The sequence below is a fragment of the Schistocerca cancellata genome, chromosome 2 (assembly GCF_023864275.1).
Source record: "Schistocerca cancellata isolate TAMUIC-IGC-003103 chromosome 2, iqSchCanc2.1, whole genome shotgun sequence".
NCBI lineage: Eukaryota > Metazoa > Arthropoda > Insecta > Orthoptera > Acrididae > Schistocerca > Schistocerca cancellata.
The window spans coordinates 499,988,979-500,014,123 of NC_064627.1; the positions used below are offsets into that span (position 1 = coordinate 499,988,979).

At 43.6% G+C, this 25,145-nt stretch overlaps 1 protein-coding gene across 3 annotated transcripts in view; it reads left to right on the forward strand.

The window, feature by feature from the left end:
* Positions 1–25,145, forward strand: part of LOC126162044 (peroxisome biogenesis factor 1) — a 371,455-nt gene that overhangs the window by 340,756 nt on the left and 5,554 nt on the right. For all 3 annotated transcript variants that reach the window (XM_049918280.1, XM_049918281.1, XM_049918282.1), the window contains one exon: positions 4,786–4,880. In XM_049918280.1, coding sequence (XP_049774237.1) covers positions 4,786–4,880 — 95 coding nt within the window. The remainder of the gene's footprint in view (positions 1–4,785; positions 4,881–25,145) is intronic.

Consider the following 25,145-nt stretch of genomic DNA (forward strand, 5'->3'; position numbering starts at 1 on the left):
ATAATTAAACGTCATTTAATAATACAGTGGCGGTAAAAGCCTTAAGGAGATTCTAAGATGAAAGATACCATTGTTGAAAATTGTCCATGTATTCGTCACTGCGTAACGGCTAGAGGTGTTGAGTTATGGAATGGAGAAAAGTAGGTTTGAGACCTGCAATATTCTAGTATTTATTTATATATTTTGCATTTGGCAAGATTCCGAATTTTTTATTAGTGTAATGGTCTGCAGTATTCGATGCTATTTCCATATAAGAGTGCTCTCTCCCAGAAGTGATTTTATGCGATTTTATGACTTCAGTCTGATTAAATAGCGAAAGATTAAATTGATGTATTTCGATCGAGAAGCAATTACATTTATATTCTTGCTTGTCACAAATATTCAGTTGTTTTTTTACGAATATGTCGCAATTTCCGAGGTTCCACTCACACACCTTTCTTCCATAAAACTCGAAGGAATCGTGAAACTCGATAGCTGTTGACAAATGTTCTGGACAAGCACACGTTATTTGACGGCATTTGCCAATAAGCTTTCTGACACTAGATTCTCTCTGACTAAACTTGGTGTTAACCATATAGCAGATATGATCGATAGGTGAGGTGTCACACAAAAATACAGGCTAGGGAGACTGTGGTCCCAGATGTTCATTGAAGAATGTACAAGTACATAGGCTCGGATTTTATTGTTCCGGTGTGTAGAATTAGCTGAAGGGTAGGGTGTAACCAGGCTCCAAAACATTTTGATAGACCTATTGTCCAGACTGCCCTCAATATGTAGTACTCAGGCATGCACGTTTTATGCAGTGGCTACTCAGACCTTCAGAGCTGGCGTTTGTCCACTATGTTGCCAGAGCACGGTATCGTTTTAGATGTCTGCAACCACAACTGTATTACAGTTGGAAGCTGGAATTCATGGTTTGTGGAGAACTGAAGCCATGATGAAATTTTCACTCTACAGCCGAGTGTGCACTGATATAAAACTTCGTGGAAGATAAAACTGTGTGCCGAATCGATACTCGAACTCGGGACCTGCTGTAGAGTGAAAATGTGTTTTCGGACAGTACCCCATAGGTACTTACGAATAACCGTCTATATGTGCGAGAAGATATAGTCGTAGTGATCGGCAAAAAACTGAAATGCAAGTGGAGGTGACATGTACACTATGTGATCAAAAGTATCCGGACACCTGGCTGAAAATGACGTACTAGTTCGTGGCGCCCTCCATCGGTAATGCTGCAATACAGTATGGTGTTCGCCCACCCTTAGCCATGATCACAGCTTCTACTCTCGCAGGCATACGTTTGAACAGGTGCTGGAAGGTTTTTTTGGGGAATGGCAGCCCATTCTCGGAGTGCTGCACTGAAAAGAGGTATCGATGTCGGTCGGTGAGGCCAGGCACCACGTCTTTGTTCCAAAACATCCCAAAGTTGTTGTCTAGGATTCAGGTCAGGACTCTGTGCAGGCCTGTACATTAGTTGGATGTTATTGTCGTGTAACCACTCCGCCGCAAGCCGTGCATTATGAACAGGTGCTCGATCGTGTTGACAGATGCAATCGCCATCTCCGAATTGCTCTTCAACAGTGGGAAGCAAGAATGTGCTTCAAACATCAATGTAGGCCTGTGCCGTGATAGTGCCACGCATATCAACAAGGGGTGCAAGTCCCCTCCATGAGAAACACGACCACACCGTAACACCACGGCCTCCGAATTTTACTGTTGTCACTACGCACGTTGGCAGATGACGTTCACCGGGCATTCGCCATACCCACAACCTACCATCGGATAACCAAATTGTATACCGTGATTCGTCACTCCACTCAACGTTTTTCCACTGTTCAATCGCCCAATGTTTACGCTCCTTACACCAAGCGAGGCGTTGTTTGGCATTTACCGGCTTGATGTGTGACTCATGAGCAGCCGCTCGACCATGAAATCCAAGTTTTCTCTCCTCCCGCCTAACTGTCATAGTACTTTCAGTGGATGCTGATGCAGTTTGGAATTCCTGTGTGATGGTCTGGATAGATGTCTGACTATTACACATTACGACCCTCTTCAACTGTCGACAGTCTCTGTTAGGCAAAAGACGAGGTCGGCTTGTACGCTTTTGTGCTGTACGTGTCCCTGCACGTTTCCAGTTCACTATCACATCGGAAACAATGGACCTATTGGTGTTTAGGAGTGTGAAAATTTCGCGTACATACGTGTAACACAAGTGACAAACCCAATCGCCTGACGACGTTCGAAATCCGTGATTTCCGCAGAGCGCCTCATTCTGCTCTCTAACGATGTCTAATGACTACTGAGGTTGCTGATATGGATTACCTAGCAGTAGGTGGCAGCACAATGCACCTAATATGAAAAACGTGTGTTTTTGGGGGTGTCCGGACACTTTTGATCACATAATATTGTGTAGTAAAGGAATTATTTGCAAATTTTTCGTGTAAGATAATTATAATATAGACGACAGAAGGGAAAAGACAAGACATGCTTAGATGTCTAAACCTGAAGATCGTAACATGTGGAAAAATGTCTGTCGCTAAGCACGTCGCCGATAAAATAAAATAAAAAAAAGACGTGGGTGTGAGGCAAGAAGGAGAACAGATGTACGGGACTTTTAATTTTAGTTTCTACATCTTCTACATTGTACAAGGAAACTATTTATGCCAGGCGTTAAAATTTTTACTTTCTGATTGCTGAGTGATTTCTTTTCTCGCAAGAAGCTGTAACTCAGGGTTAAATTTCCTGTCTCACTGTTTTTCTTGCGGTCTGCTGCAGTTTAGTTGTGATAGATATTGTTTGCTATACAGGGTGATACAAAAAGGTACGGCCAAACTTTCAGGAAACATTCCTCACACATAAAGGAAGAAAATATGTTATGTGGACATGTGTCCGGAAACGCTGACTTTCCATGTTAGAGATCATTTTATTACTTCTCTTCAAATCACATTAATCATGGAATGGAAACACACAGCAACAGAACGTACCAGCGTGACTTCAAACACTTTGTTACAGGAAATGTTCAAAATGTCCTCCGTTAGCGAGTATACATGCATCCACCCTCCGTCGCATGGTATCCCTGATGCGCTGATGCAGCCCTGGAGAATGGCGTATTCTATCACAGCCGTCCACAATACGAGCACGAAGAGTCTCTACATTTGATACCGGGGTTGCGTAGACAAGAGCTTTCAAATGCCCCCATAAATGAAAGTCAAGAGGGTTGAGGTCAGGAGAGCGTGGAGGCCATGGAATTGGTCCGCCTCTACCAATCCATCGGTCACCGAATCTGTTGTTGAGAAGCGTACGAACACTTCGACTGAAATGTGCAGGAGCTCCATCGTGCATGAACCACATGTTGTGTCGTACTTGTAAAGGCACATGTTCTAGCAGCACAGGTAGAGTATCCCGTATGAAATCATGATAACGTGCTCCATTGAGCGTAGGTGAAGAACATGTGGCCCAATCAAGACTTCACCAACAATTCCTGCCCAAACGTTCACAGAAAATCTGTGTTGATGACGTGATTGCACAATTACGTGCGGATTCTCGTCATCCCACACATGTTGATTGTGAAAATTTACAATTTGATCACGTTGGAATGAAGCCTCATTCGTAAAGAGAACATTTGCACTGAAATGAGGGTTGAGACATTGTTGGATGAACCATTCGCAGAAGCCGGCCGCGGTGGTCTCGCGGTACTAGGCGCGCAGTTCGGAACCGCGCGACTGCTACGGTCACAGGTTCGAATCCTGCCTCGGGCATGGATGTGTGTGATGTCCATAGGTTAGTTAGGTTTAAGTAGTTCTAAGTTCTAGGGGACTGATGACCTCAGATGTTGAGTCCCATAGTGCTCCGAGCCATTTGAACCAGCCATTCGCAGAAGTGTACCCGTGGAGGCCAATCAGCTGCTGATAGTGCCTGCACACGCTGTACATGGTACGGAAACAACTGGTTCTCCCGTAGCACTCTCCATACAGTGACATGGTCAACGTTGCCTTGTACAGCAGCAACTTCTCTGACGCTCACATTAGGGTTATCGTCAACTGCACGAAGAATTGCCTCGTCCATTGCAGGTGTCCTCGTCGTTCTAGGTCTTCCCCAGTCGCGAGTCATAGGCTGGAATGTTCCGTGCTCCCTAAGACGCCGATCAATTGCTTCGAACGTCTTCCTGTCGGGACACCTTCGTTCTGGAAATCTGTCTCGATACAAACGTACCGCGCCACGGCTATTGCCCCGTGCTAATCCATACATGAAATGGGCATCTGCCAACTCCGCATTTGTAAACATTGCACTGACTGCAAAACCACGTTCGTGATGAACACTAACCTGTTGATGCTACGTACTGATGTGCTTGATGCTAGTTCTGTAGAACAATGAGTCGCATGTCAACACAAGCACCGAAGTCGACATTACCTTCCTTCAGTTGGGCCAACTGGCGGTGAATCGAGGAAGTACAGTACATACTGACGAAACTAAAATGAGCTCTAACATGGAAATTAAGCGTTTCCGGACACATGTCCACATAACATCTTTTCTTTATTTGTGTGTGAGGAATGTTTCCTGAGAGTTTGGCCGTACCTTTTTGTAACACACTGTATACCAGACTGTACAATTTCGATCCTGTGCGTTTTGATCCAATAGCTTATTTATAAAGTCTGTTTTTGTACCTTGAGTAAGAATCCCGGTGTACTGGGAACTTCCTTCATGTTTCGGGTTAAACGACTTGATTTTAATTTCTTAACCTTTGGTGAGTTCTTCGTGTGAGTTTAATGTTGTTGTTTCTTTCAGCTCGCTCCTGTCATCACGCAACATCACTTGGAAACATCGCTAAAGAATACGAGACCCTCTTTGTCGCCGGCTGAAAAGGCGAAGTACGATATAATGTAAGTACCCCCAGTCACAGCTAGATGGTCAAGTTTCAGTGTAGTGCTTAAGCAAGCGCCTGACACATTGGCAGGCTTGAATTATGTTCGTGAAGAGGCAGATATACAAATTTATAATGTTTGCCTAACCACCTCTTTGCAGTGATGAAGTTAAAGAGAGAATAATATGCAGGCGACTACCGTAGGTATGCTAAGGCTGTCGAACAAGTCATCGACAGTCCTGTCTTAACTGACGCGAACAGATATACGAAAACACACAAGATTTTATACAAAAATTAAAAATATTTCAGATGCGCCATTTCTGACCAAGGTTCTTGGGGGGCTTCTCTTTTCTATACTCTCCGCTGGGAAATTTACGAAAGGTAGGATTTCAAGCAGGTGACTGCTGCGGTAGACGCACTGCCCAAGCTGACCAAGTCATCTACTTTACTCTCTTTACATTTAGTAGCCTCCACATTTTCGTCTGAGATGTATTGTTCCAGAACTAAGTAAAAAACACTTCCGGATCTGATGGTTCTAATCAATGATTTTCGGTAGATTTGCCTTGTTTGTAAGACAAATATCAGAATTGGAAATCAGTTTTCAAATATTCTCAGTTGTCTTCCCCTACGGTCCCTCTCCTCTGCCTCAAGGCCCGTATCCCCCATTGCACACTATCAGTTCCACTGGTATCTGACTGGAAAACATTGAGCTCTACAGTGAGTCGGGTCTCGAACAGCTCGATCGATCCTTCAGGCGAGAGATTGAAACCTGTTTAAAAAAGGTAATTACTTTATTAACCCTCCTTTACCAGCAGATACGTCTCGCATTTTATTTTAACAATTTCAGTCGTATTCTGCTGTAAGTTTTATTTGATAGTTCATGTCGCTATTATACGCTGTTACAGTACAAGCAGATAGTGGGCGCATACACACCCATTTTAGCGCTGTGTATTCGGCTCACGCTTTAATGGTATTCCTCTCAGAGAGGCCAGTTACGGCAGCTACTGTATGACGAAGGCATGTCCCAGCAAGAGGTTGGTGGATTTGGAAACTAGTAGCAACTAGCGACCTGCTCCAACTTCCCTCGGGTAGCATTGATTGTACGAAGTGCACCTCAGATTTTTTTCTCACAACTGGAAACAGGTAGAAAGATGCGATTTGTTTTAAAATACGTGTGCACTCATTGTGAATAACGGCAGCTGTCTACGACAGAGACAACTATAGCGGTAGCGAAGAGTGTGTAGATTGGTTTTGATACTTAAAATGGCGATATTTACATTCGACGAGCAGCGTAATCATCCGTTTTCTTCATTTCCATGCTGTGAAGCCGATTGGAATTCATCTCCAGTTGAATGATGTATATTGCGATGGTGTTATTGATGTGCCTAACGTGTATTCGCGGGTGCTAAAGTTCAAAGAAGGCAGAACGTCATGTGACAACAAACAAAGACAATCTCGGCCTTGCCCCGGCCAGTCTGACGACATGATCGAGTGGATAAAGTTGTTTGAGAGTATTGCCGAACGAGTGTGGAATACATCACTTCCAAAGCTGGCATTTCTGTGGGAACTGTCCGCACAATCCTGCATGAAGGCCTGAAAATGCGAAAAGTGCCCTCCATGTGGGTCCCACGAATGCTGACGGATGACCACAAGGCTGGGCGTATGGCACGTTGCCAGGCAATGCTGATGGTGATGACGGCATTAATGGGATTCTTCATCGATTTTGACGAAGGATGAGATATGGATGGCGTTTTTCCATCCTGAAACGAAGTAGTGCCAGTCAACTTATTGGAAGCGCGCGCGCGCACACACACACACACACACACACACACACACACACACACACACACACACACTACCACCATCCAAAAAATTTTCGGTAAGCGCGAGTGCTGAAAAACGATGATGCCCATTTTCTGTGACAGCGCTGATTTAATGGAGTAATCCTCACTCATTGCGGTCCAAAGGGCACAACGGTCACCGATGTACCCTACCAGGACGTTTTGAAAAACAAGCTCCTTTCAGCATTGCGTGAAAAACGGCCAGAAAGGCCTGCACATGTGCTCTTTCAGCCGGCCGCTGTGGCCGAGCATTTCTGGGTGCTTCAGTTCGGAACCGAGCTGCTGCTACGGTCGCAGGTTCGAATCCTGCCTCGGGCATGGATGTGTGTGATGTCCTTAGGTTAGTTAGGTTTAATTAGTTCTAAGTCTAGGGGACTGATGACCTCAGAGTTAAGTCCCATAGTGCTTAGAGCCATTTGAACCATTTGTGCTCTTTCACCGAGACAACGCACCAGCGCATAGGGCGCATGGGACGCTGCAACATCTTCGCGAAAAAAACTTTGAAGTGATTTCTTATGGTCCCTACTCATATGACCTGGATCCTAGCTACTTGTGGCTGTTTCCAACGGTGACAGACACACTCCGTTGTCGCATATTCACTATTCGTGATACTATTGCATCAGCGATTTTCCGTTGTCAAACCAGACTCCTAAAGAAACATTCACGGCAGCCCATAAACCATCGGGTCGACGTTGGTATACATGTGTACGCTGCAAGGAGATTAAGTGGAGAACTGATAAAAATTTCACAGTTTTCGTATGATTAGTTTGCGAGAAAAAAGTCGGAGGTGTTATAATTTGAGTGAACCTCGTAACTTCTTAAGTATCCTCGGTTGGATGCTTTGTCTAGCGTAACGGTAATAGAATTTTCCTCGTGAATCAGTCTGTTTATTAGTGGAAAACGTATCAGAATCGCCGAGGTAGTTCCTGAAATTAACCATCATATGCATATAGACAGAAAAAACGCGGCGGCTGATTTTAATTTAAAATATGTGTTGATAGAGGTGAGACAGCGAAGTTCTGATGCTAGTTGGCTGGTGAGTGTATTGACGGAGACGAGCCTTTACAATCATTCGTGAAGTACTATTGCACATGGCGTCACTCTCTGCGAGGTCGATGCTTCGTTTTCTACAGAGACCAATGACAGTAGAGCAATGTGTCGGACTAATTCACACAATAAAGGAACAGTTGCAGGGTATGTCGCACGTCGCAGGAATGATTGTAGGCTGATAATAGAATAAACATAGACCTGTAACTGAAAACATGAACGTAGTACATGTTGGCGAAGCTTCTGGGAAAGATGAGTCGCAGGCACAATCACCCGTGGATTCGTTTTTGGATTGGTTTTAGTCTCCAGTTCAATAGGAAAAGGAGGAAACTCCCCCTTGGTCACAGAAAGAGCAGGCATTAATGGCAAATCCTCGAGCAACAAGACAGGGAGACATGACGTGTAGGTTTTATGTTTCCTACAGCGCCTATGATATTAGTCGTTCGTGTTGCGTAGTAAATCATTAATGTTACTTCCGATCGAAAGCATTTTTCTGCTGTGTACTTATTAAGCAACTTATCGGTGCGACTTAAACGTTATAATGTTACTAAATGTTTATAGTATGTGCAAGGATTCTAAGTTGTTACTAATTTTTGAATTCTGCCTCAGGCAATAGCTTAAAAACGTATGTCTTTTTGAGTGTTCATTTAAAATTCTGTGGAACTGACTTTTTGAAATTGATTTGATAGTCATAAAGCCATGTTAGTGAATGTACAATGCCACCAACGTTTAAAGCATACTTGCACAAAAGTTTCATGGAGCGACCACAATGTTTCCACATAGTTCGATACACGCGCTCACTCAACAAAATTCTTAATGTTGCACTTCCTATGCATAAGTCTTGACATAATTTCTTTAAGGCTTGATAGTCGTACAGTATCTTTGTTCCATCTGAAGTAAGGGAGGTCGATAGTAGTTTTAAGACCTTGACCCTGAAGTTGGCGATAGACAGAAACTTTGTGACGCTATGAATTGAAGTGGCCTGTATCCAGAGTTCTACAACTGACGAAGTAGTGTGTCCGTTGCGCGGTTCCCATCGCTGGCAGGTGTGCACAGTGTTGTTAGTAACCTCTTGCTCTCTACCCAGTCGTTTCGACGTAGGTGTTGTATGAAACTTTTGTGTCTGAATTTTTGAGCACAACTGCCACGTAAATCCTTCATGGTAAGCCCGCATCTCGTGGTCGTGCGGTAGCGTTCTCGCTTCCCACGCCCGGGTTCCCGGGTTCGATTCCCGGCGGGGTCAGGGATTTTCTCTGCCTCGTGATGGCTGGGTGTTGTGTGCTGTCCTTAGGTTGGTTAGGTTTAAGTAGTTCTAAGTTCTAGGGGACTTATGACCACAGCAGTTGAGTCCCATAGTGCTCAGAGACATTTTGAACCTTCATGGTAAGGTTCGTTTAGTTTACCTGTGGTGTTATGGCTTCCACTCTTCTGATACCACGTGTTCTGCATGGTTAAGTTGTTTCGCACGCGGAAAAGAATTAGATTATCTCTTTCCGGGTTTCTGTTCCCTTAACCATGAGGACCGATGATGTTTCCACATCCTAGTCTTTTTTACTAACTTGAGCATTCAGATCGCCTGTACTGATAATATTCTCCTGTGTTAATTGTTCTTCAATCTCAGTAAGGAAATGCTCTTTCTCCTCAGGGCTACATTCTTCCTGAGGTGCATGTACTTGCGAAATAGAATTCGGTGTATTACCAGCCCTTAGTCTCATCTGGATGATCCGGGCACTCTGTCTGTACATCTATGGAGGACGTGGCCAACTCCATTTTTGGATTCGCAAATGTTGCCTCTCCAGTATAGCACATATCAATTTCTCAGTGATTTCTTCTCACAGCTTTTCCACTTTGTCTCACCCAATCCCAATATCCTGAGCTTACGCCTGCCAATAAGTTCTACTAGTTCTTCACATTTGTTGTTGAGAGTGAGAATATTGAGTGTACCAATTTTCTGTCGTTCCTTTTTGGGAGGGTTTTTTGTCTTCCGTTATCTTCGATGAGCACCAGGCATTTGCACCGCATTACTTCGAGCGGTACTAGAAGAACTGTCATGTCTCGTATTTATTTTATTCTTCCATCCGAGGCTTGGTTTAGGTTTGAAAGCAGTGTGTATGGGCGTACTGAGCACCAAATCTTTGAAGAGGGTATTCTCACCCTCAACCTTATTCTGATTGGTTCAAATGGTTCAAATGGCTCTGAGCACTATGGGACTTAACATCTTAGGTCATCAGTCCCCTAAAACTTAGAACTACTTAAACCTAACTAACCTAAGGACATCACACAATCCATGCCCGAGGCAGGATTCGAACCTGCGACCGTAGCAGTCCCGCGGTTCCGGACTGCAGCGCCTAGAACCGCAAGACCATCGCGGCCGGCCCTTATTCTGGCACTGTCGTCCTTCCCCACATGCGTCTATTTTGGAGTGCGTTCACCGCTGACTTCATTTCTGTCGATGAAAATGTGCGAACGCCTTGAGCAGCGTAGGTGCAGCAACTCTTGAAACGGCGAATGAACTGAGTTGCCCGTTCCCCCGACTTAAATCCCATCGAGCACGCGGGGGATGCTCCGGGGAAACGTACTACAGCGCGTCCACATGCACCATGGACCATGAAGGAGTTGTCAGCCGCGCTGGTGGAGGAAGGGAGCCTCCTACCACAAGTACTCCTTGCCAACATTGTGGCCAGCATAGGAGCTCGTTGCAGAGCATATATCGCCGTCCGTGGTGATCAAACAGCCTATTAAAGAATCGTGTCCGCCGTTTGTAATGTCCAGGATACCCTTATAAATCGCGGCGATATCAGTATAACTATTGTCTTGGAATAAAAGTGTCATATCTGATCGTATCTTTGGGTATTTCTTCCAGCAACCTTCTGCACTATACTGAAGCAGTTCTTTCTGTATAAGGTCCAAATTTCATCGGGCTATGTTACTTTGTAGTGACACATCATGCGAAAGTTACTTCCATCCTTAAATTTTGCACACCAGTGTACAGTAATATTAATCATATTTTACTAGTGTATGTCCGCAGCTCGTGGTCTCGTGGTAGCGTTCTGCCTTCCCGCGCACGGGGTCCCGAGTTCGATTCCCGGTGGGGTCAGGGATTTTCCCTGCCTCGAGATGACTGGTGTTGTTGTGTTGTCTTCATCATCATCATCATTCAGGCAATGGCAAACCACCCCCTCTAGGACCTTGCCTAGACGGCGGTGTGGGTCTCCCGCATCGTTCCCTGCGCTCCTCGGAGTATGGGACCTCTTCCTCATCACTAGTGTATATACCGGGTGAACAAAAAGTCAGTATAAATTTGAAAACTGAATAAATCACGGAATAATGTAAATAGAGAGGTACAAATTGACACACATGCTTGGAATGACATAGAACCAAAAAAATACAAAAGTTCAAAAAATGTCCGACGGATAGCACTTCATCTGATCAGAATAGCAATAATTAGCATAACAAAATAAGACAAAGCAAAGATGATGTTCTTTTCAGGAAATGCTCAATATGTCCCCCATCATTCCTCAGAAACAGCTGTAGTCGAGGAATAATGTTGTGAACAGCATTGTAAAGCATGTCCGGAGTTATGGTGAGGCATTGGCTTCGGATGTTGTCTTTCAGCATCTCTAGAGATGTCGGTCGATCACGATACACTTGCGACTTCTGGTAACCCAAAGCCAATAATCGCACGGACTGAGGTCTGGGGACCTGGGAGGCCAAGCATGACGAAAGTGGCGGCTGAGCACACGATCACCACCAAACGACGCGCGCAAGAGATCTTTCACGCATCTAGCAATATGGGGTGGTTCTAATAAAACCCCATATCATTCCAAGCATGTGTGTCAATTTTTACCTCTCTATCTACATTATTCTGTGGTTTATTAAGTTTTCAAATTTATACTGACTTTTTGATCACCCGGTATATCGACTTCTGCTCCCGAATGAATAATACACACACACACATACACACACACACACACACACACACACACGCGCGCACGGATACTTCAAAAGACACCATGAATAGGCCAGCTGTGCATATATCGACTTTGGCTCCAGGGACGCAGGATGATGTAAACTGTCCCTAAACTCAACGATTATATCAACACAATTAACAACAATTTCAGCAGTTGCGAAGTGCGTTTCACAAAACGTTGATCAGAAGGTTCTCAAGCAGCAGTAGAAGTACTGAAATATCACAGCGGACAATGCTATAAGATCCCTTTGATTTTTAAGATAATCCAGTAATACAATTGCGAGAGAGGAACACGGAGTTACTTTTATATTGCTAAAATCCCGTGGCGTTCTTCGCAGGTATGAAATGAGTGCCAAGTTAGCGACAGTAGCCATTACCATGGGCAATCAGGAGAACCGGTAAGATCCTGTACTCAGATTTTATAATACAATTCAAGGAAGCGCTAAGGAAGATCTAGCGCTAACAGTGAATGGCATTGTAGTGAAGCATCCTCAGGCAGGATGTACCACGGAGTAGAAAGAGCATTTCCTTACTGAGCTTGAAGAACAAACAACACAGGAGAATACTACGAGGTGCATTCAAGTTCTAAGGCCTCCGATTTTTTTTTCTCCGGACTGGAAAGAGATAGAAACATGCGCATTGTTTTAAAATGGGGCCGCGTTCATTGTCAATATGTCCCAGAGATGGCAGCACCGTACGGCAGTTGGAATTTTACCGCCAGCGGCGAGAATGAGAACTGTTTAAAATACTTAAAATGGCGACGTTTTCCTTACTTGAACAGCGTGCAATCATTCGTTTTCTGAATTTGCGTGGTGTGAAACCAATTGAAATTCATTGACAGTTGAAGGAGACATGTGGTGATGGAGTTATGGATGTGTTGAAAGTGCATTCGTGGGTGCGACAGTTTAATGAAGGCAGAACATCGTGTGACAACAAACCAAAACAACCTCGGGCTCGCACAAGCCGGTCTGACGACATGATCGAAAAAGTGGAGAGAATTGTTTTGGGGGATCGCCGAATGACTGTTGAACAGATCGCCTCCAGAGTTGGCATTTCTGTGGGTTCTCTGCACACAATCCTGCATGACGACCTGAAAATGCGAAAAGTGTCATTCAGGTGGGTGCCACGAATGCTGACGGATGACCACATGGCTGCCCGTGTGGCATGCCAAGCAATGTTGACGCGCAACGACAGCATGAATGGGACTTTCCTTTCGTCGGTTGTGACAATGGATGAGACGTGGATGCCATTTTTAAATCCAGAAACAAAGCGCCAGTCAGCTCAATGGAAGTACACAGATTCACCACCACCAAAAAAATTTCGGGTAACCGCCAGTGCTGAAAAAATGATGGTGTCCATGTTCTGGGACAGCGAGGGCGTAATCCTTACCCATTGCGTTCCAAAGGGCACTACGGTAACAGGTGCATCCTACGAAAATATTTTGAAGAACGAATTCCTTCCTGCACTGCAACAAAAACGTCCGGGAAGGGCTGCACGTGTGCTGTTTCACCAAGACAACGCACCCGCACATCGAGCTAACGTTACGCAACAGTTTCTTCGTGATAACAACTTTGAAGTAATTCCTCATGCTCCCTACTCACCTGACCTGGCTCCTAGTGACTTTTGGCTTTTTCCAACAATGAAAGACACTCTCCGTGGCCGCACATTCACCAGCCGTGCTGCTATTGCCTCAGCGATTTTCCAGTGGTCAAAACAGACTCCTAAAGAAGCCTTCGCCGCTGCCATGGAATCATGGCGTCAGCGTTGTGAAAAATGTGTACGTCTGCAGGGCGATTACGTCGAGAAGTAACACCAGTTTCATCGATTTCGGGTGAGTAGTTAATTAGAAAAAAAATCGGAGGCCTTAGAACTTGAATGCACCTCGTATCATCACAGGCGATTTGAACGCTCAAGTTGCTAAAAAACACTACGATGTGAAAACATCATCGGTCCTCATGGTTATGGGGACAGAAACCCGGAAAGAGATAATCTAATTTTTTTCGTGTGTGAACCAATCATACAGAACACGTGGTATCAGAAGAGGGAAAGTCATAAAATAACAAGATACAGCTGGATGGCAAGCTCAAGACTATGATAAGACTTCTTCATCAAGAATAGAAAAGTTTATCAGTATGTTACAGATGTTAAAGTCACGCTCATTGAGTGCCTAGATAGCGACCGCCGATTATTAATTGCTGACCTAAAAGATGTTTAAGTGCCAAAATTTAAGCAAAAGAGAATGCCAAAGATTGTGACTTGGCTGTTGAAGGATATGGAAAAGAAAAGAAACTAAAAGCACGAATAACAGCCAATTTATCTAAAAATGAGAAAAAGTGAGTTGAAGAAGAATGGTCTTTACTCAAAGAAACCCTTTTTAAAGAGGCCAAAGACATCTGCGGAAAAGCGAGTGCCACATCAAAAGAGAATGAAACACTTGGTGAAAAGAGGGGTTGAAGACAGCAGTAAAAGATAGGAACGTACTGAAAAAAAAATTAGACCATGAAAAACAGTAAACAGATGGTAGACGAAATGAATTAGCAATTGAACATCTAGCACAGAATACCGCAGAAAGAAAACACTGATCCAGGAAGAAAAGTGCTGGGAGGACCTTACTACAAGGATAGAGGAGGACTGTCAGGGAAGTGGTTCAAATGGCTCTGAGCACTATGGGGCTTAACATCTGAGGTCATCAGTCCCCCAGAACATAGAACTACTTAAACCTAACTAACCTAAGGACATCACACACATCCATGCCCGAGGCAGGATTCGGACCTGCGACCGTAGCGGTCGCGCGATTCCAAACTGAAGCGCCTAGAACCGCTCGGCCACACCGGCCGGCCAGGGACGTGGAAAATTATACAAAGGACTAAATAGTAAACGATATGAATATCTAAATATCCTTGAACTGGAAAACCATCACGGTAACATACTTTGGACACAGAAAGGAACCAGGGATGAAACGAAAAAGTACGTCAACATGCTATTAAATGGAGATGGGGAGAACACAACCATCAACGACTGTAGAGTAATTAATGAAATACAAACCTACGAACATCCATTAAAATGGCGTGAGTGAGAAACAGCATAAAGAACATGCGGAATGGAAAGTCGACAGGCTATGATGATCACAGCACAGACATGGCAAAGGCAGCTTAAATTGCGTATAAGAAGTGCTATCAGTGATTTGGGAAGAAAACAAATTCTCAGAAGATTGGAGTAAAGAAGTCATCATCCCTCTGTTCAAAATGTGCGGTCGATGAAAATGTGGAAATTACAGAGGCATCAAGTTGCTGCCACACACCGTGAAGCTGCTGAAAAGATCACAGAAATGAGATATGGAAAGATAGTAGAACCTCTGTTTGAGGAAGAACAACCTGGATTCAGGAAAGACCGAGGTACAATGGATCTTATTTTTGCAGTAAGAATGATGACAGAAAAGTGCTGGGAATATGGAAGAAATCTTGTGTCTGAATTTTTGGACATTGAAAAAGCGTATGACAGAGTTCGTCTAAACAATATATGTGAATGTTTGGAAGGTCTTTAAAGGTGCCAAAGTACCTAATTCATAAAGTCAAGACGCTATACCAAAAGTGTTACAGCTGTGTCCAGGTAGGTAACGAAGATCAGAATGGTTTGAAACAGTGAGACGTTTCCAATAAGAAACTCCAGTTTGTAATAGTAATGGACAAGATCATAAAATCTATCAAGAAAATAGCGAACCAAATGCCCTGGCTATTGCTAATGATTTGATGGTATGGGGAGAGACAGAAGCTGAAGCTTAATGATTCGAACAACACATTCAAAAATTTCATACTAAAAATAAATAAAACAAAGACAGTAGACATGACAGTCAACAGGCAAGGAATAACCTCAAATATATTTCTAAAAGGAATCAAAGTAGAATCTGTTTCCCATTTCAAATACATCGGAAACGGGATCTCGAAAGACAACACCATTAAGCAGGAAATACTCAGGACGACACAGAAAGCATTCAGTTTTTACAGTCAAATCAGAAGTCTTCTCTGGGACGATAAAATGGCACGAAAAGCAATAGCGACAATGTATCACACCTATTTCATACCATTCCTTACATATGGTTGAAAAACATGTACCCTACTAAACAAAGACTTCAGCAGAATTGAGGCAACATAAATGAAATTCATTAGAATTCTGAGTCAAACAACCAGAAAGGACAAAATCAGGAATGAGGTGAATAGAAAAGAAGGTGGTACTGAGGTTCCTGCTACCAGTGCCATAAAAAAACGCAGGCTTCAGTGGTATGGGCACATAATGAGAATGACAGCGAATGACCTGCCAAAAAGTATTTCAACCTGAAGCTCGTAGGCAGAAGACCACGGGGAAGACCAAGAAAACGCAGGATAGAAACCGTAAGATCAGGCGTGGAGGATAAAGGGCACAAATCGGAAGTTATCCTGGAAAAGAAGATGTATGAAGACAGAAGAGGTGGCGCGCGTTTCTACACATCACCCGGGAAACTGGAATTGAAAAATGATGATGATGATCATCATCATCATCATGACTCCCATGTACCGTTAGCCCCTCCCCCCTAGCCCCAGACACCACAGCACCTAGATGATCAAAACGATCATGTTCGACGATGTTTCTGGGTGCATTACTTGATCGCACCTCCGGCCATATGAGGGTACGTTCACCATTGTCGGACAAGTTCTTTGTGGTGATGCACGTGTTATGGTGTGGGGGCGCATGATACTGCCTCCAAATCTTTGAACATGGTACACTTACCAGTCAGCGTTATAGTGATATTGTACTCCTTTCCCAATTGTTCCTTTTTAGGAGTGGATATCTGTCTAAGCATAACGTACTGGATGAGATTCCCTTGGAGTTTCATAATACTCGCTAAGGTCGTTTCCTCTGAGTGCAAAGTCTACTCCCCAACAAAAGCAGTAGCCTTTGGTTGCCAGTTATGGAGTCCTTGTTTCGAAGCTCTGTTATCAAGCGCTGTCCGTCATTTTCAGTTATTCTAAATTATCGCGGTTCGGTGCCGGCAAATAACGCTTGTTTGGCTGGTAACGAAGTTGGAAACACAGGGGATCATTTTGCGTAGTTTGGTGCGGCTAATGCGTTTGACACGGCGTGCGCGGTCCGCCGCGCCCGGTTATTGGCTTTAGAAACCTATTTGCCGGAGTCGTGACCACTATATTGCCAATGTGTAATCAACGCGAGTGGCGAGCGACCGTTCATCGTGGAATAATGCGATAGACCGTCACGTTACGCCATTAGGTATTTAAGTGAGGGGAAGGGCGGGGGCGGGAGGGGGAGGGGAGGCGTTAGGGAGAGCGAGGGGAGCAGTCACGAGAGGCATCGTTGTTCTGTAGCGGGGTTTGGAAGTTCGTTGCCAAACGAATTTTGTTAACAAACTTTAGTAATCCACAATCTGTTTAATCTAGAACTTGTCATTTGAGATCAGTGTTATCTAATTTTTCATACGAGACACAAAAAAATCTATCGTTATCATCATCGCCATACCATAATTCAGTGTTCTGCCTGATTTGTCACTGTTGCAATTTCCCTTCATTTCGGGACAAGCGGCATTTGCCCTCACTTGATACTACGAGTATGGTTCTGTACCCGCATCAGTTACACGATGAATGTGTACCACGGTTTTCCGTAGTATTTATCACCTTCCAGGTTACCTGCCTTCTGAAACATCAGACAGAAAGCTGTCGTGCAGCTTTGTCCTGTCCATCAGACTGTTCTTTCACGCTCAGTGACCGTACTTGAACTGAAACACAGGGTGTCAAAGAGTAGATCGCATTGCTGGCTTCTTCCTTCACTGAAAACCTTAATACCGTTACTCCTTCCGGGATCTGCACAACACCAAAAATGACATTTGTAGAGATAAGTGATCATACAGTAATGGAAAATTCAATTAAAATCGCATAGTTGAAGAAAGAGCAGTGGTCCTGGAGAGGTAGTTCTTCGCATCTATAGGGTGTTTCGCAATTCCTATTATAGGCTTCTGGAACTCAGGTTCAGCAATGTACAGTTTGTGTGTAAAAAAATTTGAAGATCGTTATCATTTCGAAAATGCTCACTTCGCAGTACGCACGCAGCATAGACAGTAAGCTCTGTATGGGCAGTGTTTCGAGTACTCACCGTAGGGTTCTTTTCTGCGTATGGAAGGACATCCTCTTCAAAGTGTAGAGTGCGACGAGTCCGTGGAACACCACAGTCAATCCTCCCAGTTGCGAAAGTACCAGTTTCTCGCAGGTGTTGCTATAGTCGGGCTTAAATGGTATGTGATGCGAGGGCGCGGTTGAGAATGAAATATATCGATCCCAGCCACGGTATGGTACGTTTCTTAACCGGACACGGACCTCACCTGTGTCTGAGACAGACATCTACATACACATGTGGGGAAGAAGGTTCCCCAGAAAACACTGTCTTTTTCCGCGGGAAATACGCGAACAATGGACATACACTACACTTAGACTGCACAGAAGCTGACATATATGAGACGAAGCACAATGGGCACAACTAAACGTACTGACAGACAATATTTCAAAAACAACGCATGAAGAGTGCCTGCGGACACGAAATAACAGACATGCGTATATGCAACGTAACAACGATCTCCAGATGGCGGACAGCGATACCCACAGTGACAGTGAAAACAGTGATACTGAAGAGAAACCGGAGGACGAAGACGAGATGTGACAATAAATAAGCATAAGGTGCTGGCGATCCTGCCAAGAAAGTACCAAATACTGTACACGGATGAGCACCTAAAGTTAATGCATAGGATTAGCAATACTATTTCCGTGATACTAACAAAACTAAATTTTTTGTTGTGACTGCCGGTCAGCAGCTCGAATAAATCTTTCTGAGATATTCAGCGGCAGTCACAATCGGTGATGGCACTAACACATCTTTCCTGTATCCTATAATCTTTTTATATTCTTCTTAAAAAACAACAAAATTTTGTTTATATTTCAACCTTAAATTTTATTATTTTAAAAAGTATTGTTCTTTGTAAAGCGTTGTAGATAAAAATAAAACGAACCACAAAAAGATGAAAGCAGAAAACTATAAGATGTACTACCTGTTTCAGAACGTCAGGTCACATGTCTATAATTTGGCAATAAATAAATAAAATGTGACGCCATAATTGCAACACTAACTGACGACAGTGCCCTCTTCTCAGTATGTGTGCGTACCGTGAAGCGGGCGATTTGAACGTGATCCTATCTTCAAACTGAGTTTATATCCAAACGGTGCATTTCAGCACATCGTTTTCTTATCAAAATTTTATCTTTTAACGCCCTGGAAACCAGTAGTAGGAATTATGAAACATGATATACCGGGTGGTCCATTGATCGTGACCGGGCCAAATATCTCACGAAATAAGCATCAAACGAAAAAAACTACAAAGAACGAAACTTGTCTAGCTTGATGGGGGAAACCAGATGGCGGTATGGTCGGCCCGCTAGATGGCGCTGCCATAAGTCAAATGGATATCAACTGCATTTTTTTAAAATAGGGACCCCGATTTTTATTACCTATTCGTGTAGTACGTTAAGAAATATGAATGTTTTTGTTGGACCACTTTTTTCGCTTTGTGATAGATGGCGCTGTAATAGTCACAAACATATGGCTCACAATTTTAGACGAACAGTTGGTAACAGGTAGGTTTTTTAAACTAAAATACAGAACGTAAGTACGTTTGAACATTATATTTCGGTTGTTCCAATGTGATACATGTCCCTTCGTGAACTAATCATTTCTGAGAACGCATGCTGTTACAGCGTGATTACTTGTAAATACCACATTAATGCAGTAAATGCTCAAAATGATGTCCGTCAGCCTCAATGCATTTGGCAATACGTGTAACGACATTCCTCTCAACAGCGAGTAGTTCGCCTTCCGTAATGTTCGCACATCCATTGACAATGCGTTGACGCATGTTGCCAGGCGTTGTCGGTGGATCACGATAGCAAATATCCTTCAACTTACCCCACAGAAAGAAATCCGGGGACGTCAGATCCGGTGAACGTGCGGGCCATGGTATGGTGCTTCAACGACCAATCCACCTGTCGTGAAATATGCTATTCAATACCGCTTCAACCGCACGCGAGCTATGTGCCGGACATCCATCATGTTGGAAGTACATCGCCATGCTGTCATGCAATGAAACATCTTGTAGTAACATCGGTAAAACATTACGTAGGAAATCAGCATACATTGCACCATTTAGATTGCCATCGACAAAATGGGGGCCAATTATCCTTCCTCCCATAATGCCGCACCGTACATTAACCCGCCAAGAACGCTTATGTTCCACTTGTCGCAGCCATCGTGGATTTTCCGTTGCCCAATAGTGCCTATTATGCCGGTTTACGTTACCGCTGTTGGTGAATGACGCTTCGTCGCTAAATAGAACGCGTGAAAAAAATCTGTCATCGTCCCGTAATTTCTCTTGTGCCCAGTGGCAGAACTGTATACGACGTTCAAAGTCGTCGCCATGCAATTCCTGGTGCATATAAATATGGTACGGGTGCAGTCGATGTTGATGTAGCATTCTCAACACCGACGTTTTTGAGATTCCCGATTCTCGCGCAATTTGTCTGCTACTGATGTGAGGATTAGCCGCGACAGCAGCTAAAACACCAACTTGGGCATCATCATTTGTTGCAGGTCGTGGTTGACGTTTCACATGTGGCTGAACACTTCCTGTTTCCTTAAATAACGTAACTATACGGCGAACGGTCCGGACACTTGTATGATGTCGTCCAGGATACCGAGCAGCATACATAGCACACGCCCGTTGGGCATTTTGATCACGATAGCCATACATCAACACGATATCGACCTTCTCCGCAATTGGTAAACGGTCCATTTTAACACGGGTAATGTATCACGAAGCAAATACCGTCCGCACTGGCGGAATGTTACGTGATACCACATACTTATACGTTTGTGACTATTACAGCGCCATCTACAAAGCGAAAAAAATGGTCCAACTAAAACATTCATATTTCTTTACGTACTACACGAATATCTAATAAAAATGTGGGTTACTGTTTAAAAAAACGCAGTTGATATCCGTTTGACCTATGGCAGCGCCATCTAGCGGGCCAACCATAGGGCCAGCTGGTTTCCCCCTTCAAGCTAGAGGAGTTTCGTTTTGTAGTTTTTTCGTTTGATGCTTATTGCGTGAGATATTTGGCCCAGTCACTTTCAATGGACCACCCTGTATATATAGATTGTTTTTCTCATTCCTCAACTCTGATTATATGAATGAAAAGTTTATATTAGTGGTTAGAGCATTGTTCTGTTACAAAATAAGATTAAAATACTGTTTTTTTTTTTAACTGGCGAGATTCACCAAAATATTAGAACTTGTTCAAAATGGAACTACTATTTGTTTTAGAAAATAACTGGAATAGTACAATATTCAGAAAACGCGATACTAATTCTTAAAAATTATGAAAACGGTGCCACTGGAGTGTGAAAGAATAGATCGTTGCCGGATGTAGTGTCAATGCTAAAACGAAAAAAATACGTCGGTGTATTGTTGTGATAAAACAATTACTTATTCGATAGTGTTGTGTGTGTTAATGTTCTAGACACATTCTATTCCAGACTTATTAAAACCAAACAAAACTGTTTTCTGTGAGCAAATGCTGCCACCTATTGGGAACGTGCAGAAATGAAAACAAGTGACACACGAAAAGTACACTGAGGTGATAGAAGTCATGGGATGTCTCCTAATACCGTGACGGACCTCCTTTTGCCCAGCGTAGTGCAGAAACTCGACGTGGACTGGACAGAACAATTCATTGGACGTCCCCTACAGAAATATTGAACCATGCTGCTTCTATAGCCGTCCGTAATTGAGAAAGTGTTGCCGGTGAAGGATGTTGTGCAGGAAATGACTTCTGGATTATGTCCAATAAATATTTGATGGGATTCATGTCGGGTGTCTGGATGGTCCGACCATTAGCTCAAAATGCCCATAATGCACTTCAAACCAGTCGCGAACAACTGTTGTCCGGCGACATGGTGCATTTTCATCCATACAAATTCCATAGTTCTTTGGGAACATGAAGTCCGTGAATGGCTGCAAATGGCCTCCAAGTAGCCGAACATAAGCATTTCCAGCCAGTGATCAGTTCATTTGGACCAGTGGATCCAGTCCATTCCTTGTAAACACAACCCACTCCTTTATGGAGCCGCCACCATATTGCTCAGTGCCTTGTTGACAACTTGGGTCCATTGCTTCGCGGGGTCTGCGCCACACTCGAACCTTACCATTAGCTCTTACCAACTGAAATCTGGACTAATCTGACCGGGCTAAGGTTTTCCAGTCGTCTAGGGTCCACCGATATGGTCACGAGCCCACGAGAGGCGCTGCAGGCGATGTCGTGCTGTTAGCAAAGGTACTCTCGCCAGTCATCTGTTTCCATAGCCCATTAACGCCAAATTTTGTCACGCAGTCCTAACAGATACGCTCGTCTTACGTCCCACATTGATTTCTGCGATTATTTCACACAGTGTTGTTTGTCTGTTAGCACTGACAACTCCAAGCAAGCGCCGCTGCCGTCCATCGTTAAGTGCGACGTTTGTGGTGAATGTCTGAAATTTGGTATTCTCGGCACACTGTTGACACTGTTGAGCTCAGAATATTGCATTCCGCGACGATTTTCGAAATGTAATGTCCCACGCGTCTAGCTCCAACTACTGTTCCGCATTCAGACAGACCCATTTGCTGTCAAGATGTTGAGGGACTATGGAACACTTAAAGACCCCGCGTTGTCGACTTTCAGGCTTTCACAAGCAGCTCACTCTGCGACAGTAAATTTCGATGCCCATCATATTCCCGACGCATAGTGAAATTACTACAAACCACACCTGGAACGTACTTCTGACATCACTATCGTCCCCCCCCCCCCCCCCCATTTCATGTTACATTCCCTGGAAGAGGGGTTGTCTTTAAGTCTCTGTATCAGCTCAAATTTCCCAGATTTTCGCGCCATAGTTATTTCGGGAGAGTCATGTGGATGGAAATAATATATTGCCTGAAACTAGCTTGGAAAGTACAGTGTTGGAATATTTTAACAGTAAACCACACTGCGGTGCACCCTAAAACTCTTGTAGTGTCCGTCACTGGAGTTTGATTAGCATCTCCGTTACAGTCTGGCGCTTACTCCACAGAACCTCTCTTCTTTGTATCTTTCGTGTGTCATCTGTCGATTGCTCTTCGTAATGGTCTCCGACTGACGAGTAATACTCAAGAATCTGTAGAAGCATGGTTTTGTAAGCTGCTTCTGTTATAGCTGAATTCTTTCTTTAGGATTTTCCGCTGAATCTGTCTGGTGTCTGCCTTTCTTACCGTTGGTTTTATGTTTCCGGTCCGCTTTATGCCGCTTGTGGTCATTACTGTTACCAGTGGTTTATCATACGTAGCGTAATCAAACAGTAATAGTTCTTTCTGCTCATTTAATGAGCAATACATAACAATTATTGTGCTCTTATGGATATCGGACCAGCTTTCAGACTGCATTAGAGGCTTAATAGCAAATAGACATCAGTACACTGGGAACGGAAAGAAATTGTCGGGTTTAAAAATAGCTTCAGGTGTTCTGCCAAAGAACAGTTACAAGACCGTCGCTATGTCAGTTACCTGATGGACAGCGTTAGAAGTTGCATGGTTCTCTTGTGTTAAGGGCAATAACAGCGCCCAAAAGTTGTGCATGATTTCAGGAAGACCTACTGAGGAGCCACGCCTCGTGCGGGGACTAGCAGCTGACTGTCAACAGAAGAGAAATGAAACCACATTGTGCATAAATAAAGGGGATGCCTCATTCCTATGTCATTGTACTGTTGAACGTAGTTCACTGGAAACTGTTAACAGCTGTAAAACATCTACAGAAATGTGTCTGGTACGGTTTATGTGGGACCTCCAAATAAAACTCCTTAATATTAATTATTTTCCAAAACATTGCTGGAGATAGTCAGCGATCAAAATAGAATATTTGAATTAATTATCAAATAGTCTAGATAGAAAAGGAACTTTTATTAGGAGGTGTCCGGTTTCGATCATCACATGATCATTTTCAGACCTTCAGTACTGTAATATGACGCAGGATATAAATTAGAGAAATACATAAAAGAACTTAGAACGAGCTAAAATTACAAAACATAAATATACCCATGTTAGCTGTATCTGCATGTCAGCTTTAATCAATCAGGTATAAGTCAAAAGAATTATGTGCAAAAGGATGTACTTATTAGTAAAATGACATAATTACTTAGAATAATTTTATAGCAAAGAAGAAGCAGGTTGTTAATACAGCTATTGTCAAATATACTAAATGCCTTGAAAAGGAAACCAGTAAGCATCGCATTCGTTGCATATGGGCTGCCCTCCCGGGGCATGCAGGGAAAATACTTACAGTGCTGTTGGTTTCGATGGACTCATACCAAATAGGACTAACAGCGGATATTGAACGTATAGAGAGAAGGGCAGCACGAATGGTCACAGGTTTGTTTAATCCGTGGGACAGTGTCACATAGCTACTGAAGGAACTGAAGTGGAAGACTGTTGTAGGTAGGCGTAAACTATGCCGAGAAAGCCTATTAATAAAGTTTCATGAACCGGCTTTAAATGGTGACTCTAGGAATATACTACAATCCCCTACGTATCGCTCACATATGGATCGTGAGCATAAGATAAGAATAATTACTGCACGAACAGACGCATTCAATCATTCTTCCCGCGCTCAATTTGTGAATGGAACAGGAAGAAACTCTAATAACTGGCAAAGGGACGTACCCAGTGCCATGCACCTCACGGTGGTTTGCAGAGTATAGATGTAGATGTAGCTGTAGATATGGAGGACGGCGTTTCCGAGCTGCAGGAGCACGGCGATTTTCAAAGAGATGGCTGCGAGTATCGACAGGTGATGTCCGGCAGACGACATTCCGTAGATGTTGGTTACTATGGAATTGGCAGACGCTGATCTCGGTTGGTTTCCATTGAAACGGCGACAAACTTCGACAAACGAATCTTGGTAGAGAACGCTCCATAGATGCAGTCCCAGGATATAAATAAGCGGTGTCCCTTAATAAACATATCGATCAATAGTAAATAGTTGTTGGTCGTAATATGATAGCAAATAATAACAAAAGTGGTATGAGAGGCTTGCAATATAAAGGACACGCCCATATTTCTAAAATATATAATGAGATAACTACTGAAAAAGAAACAATGTCAAAAATTCCATACTGATGCCCAAATTTCAGTCGGAGGAGGAGGAGATTACTGTTTAACATCCCGTCGACAACGAGGTTGTTAGAGACGGTGCAAAAGCACGGATTAGAGAAGGGTGGGGAAGGAAATCGGCCGTGCCCTTTCAAAGGAACCATCGCAGCATTTGCTTGA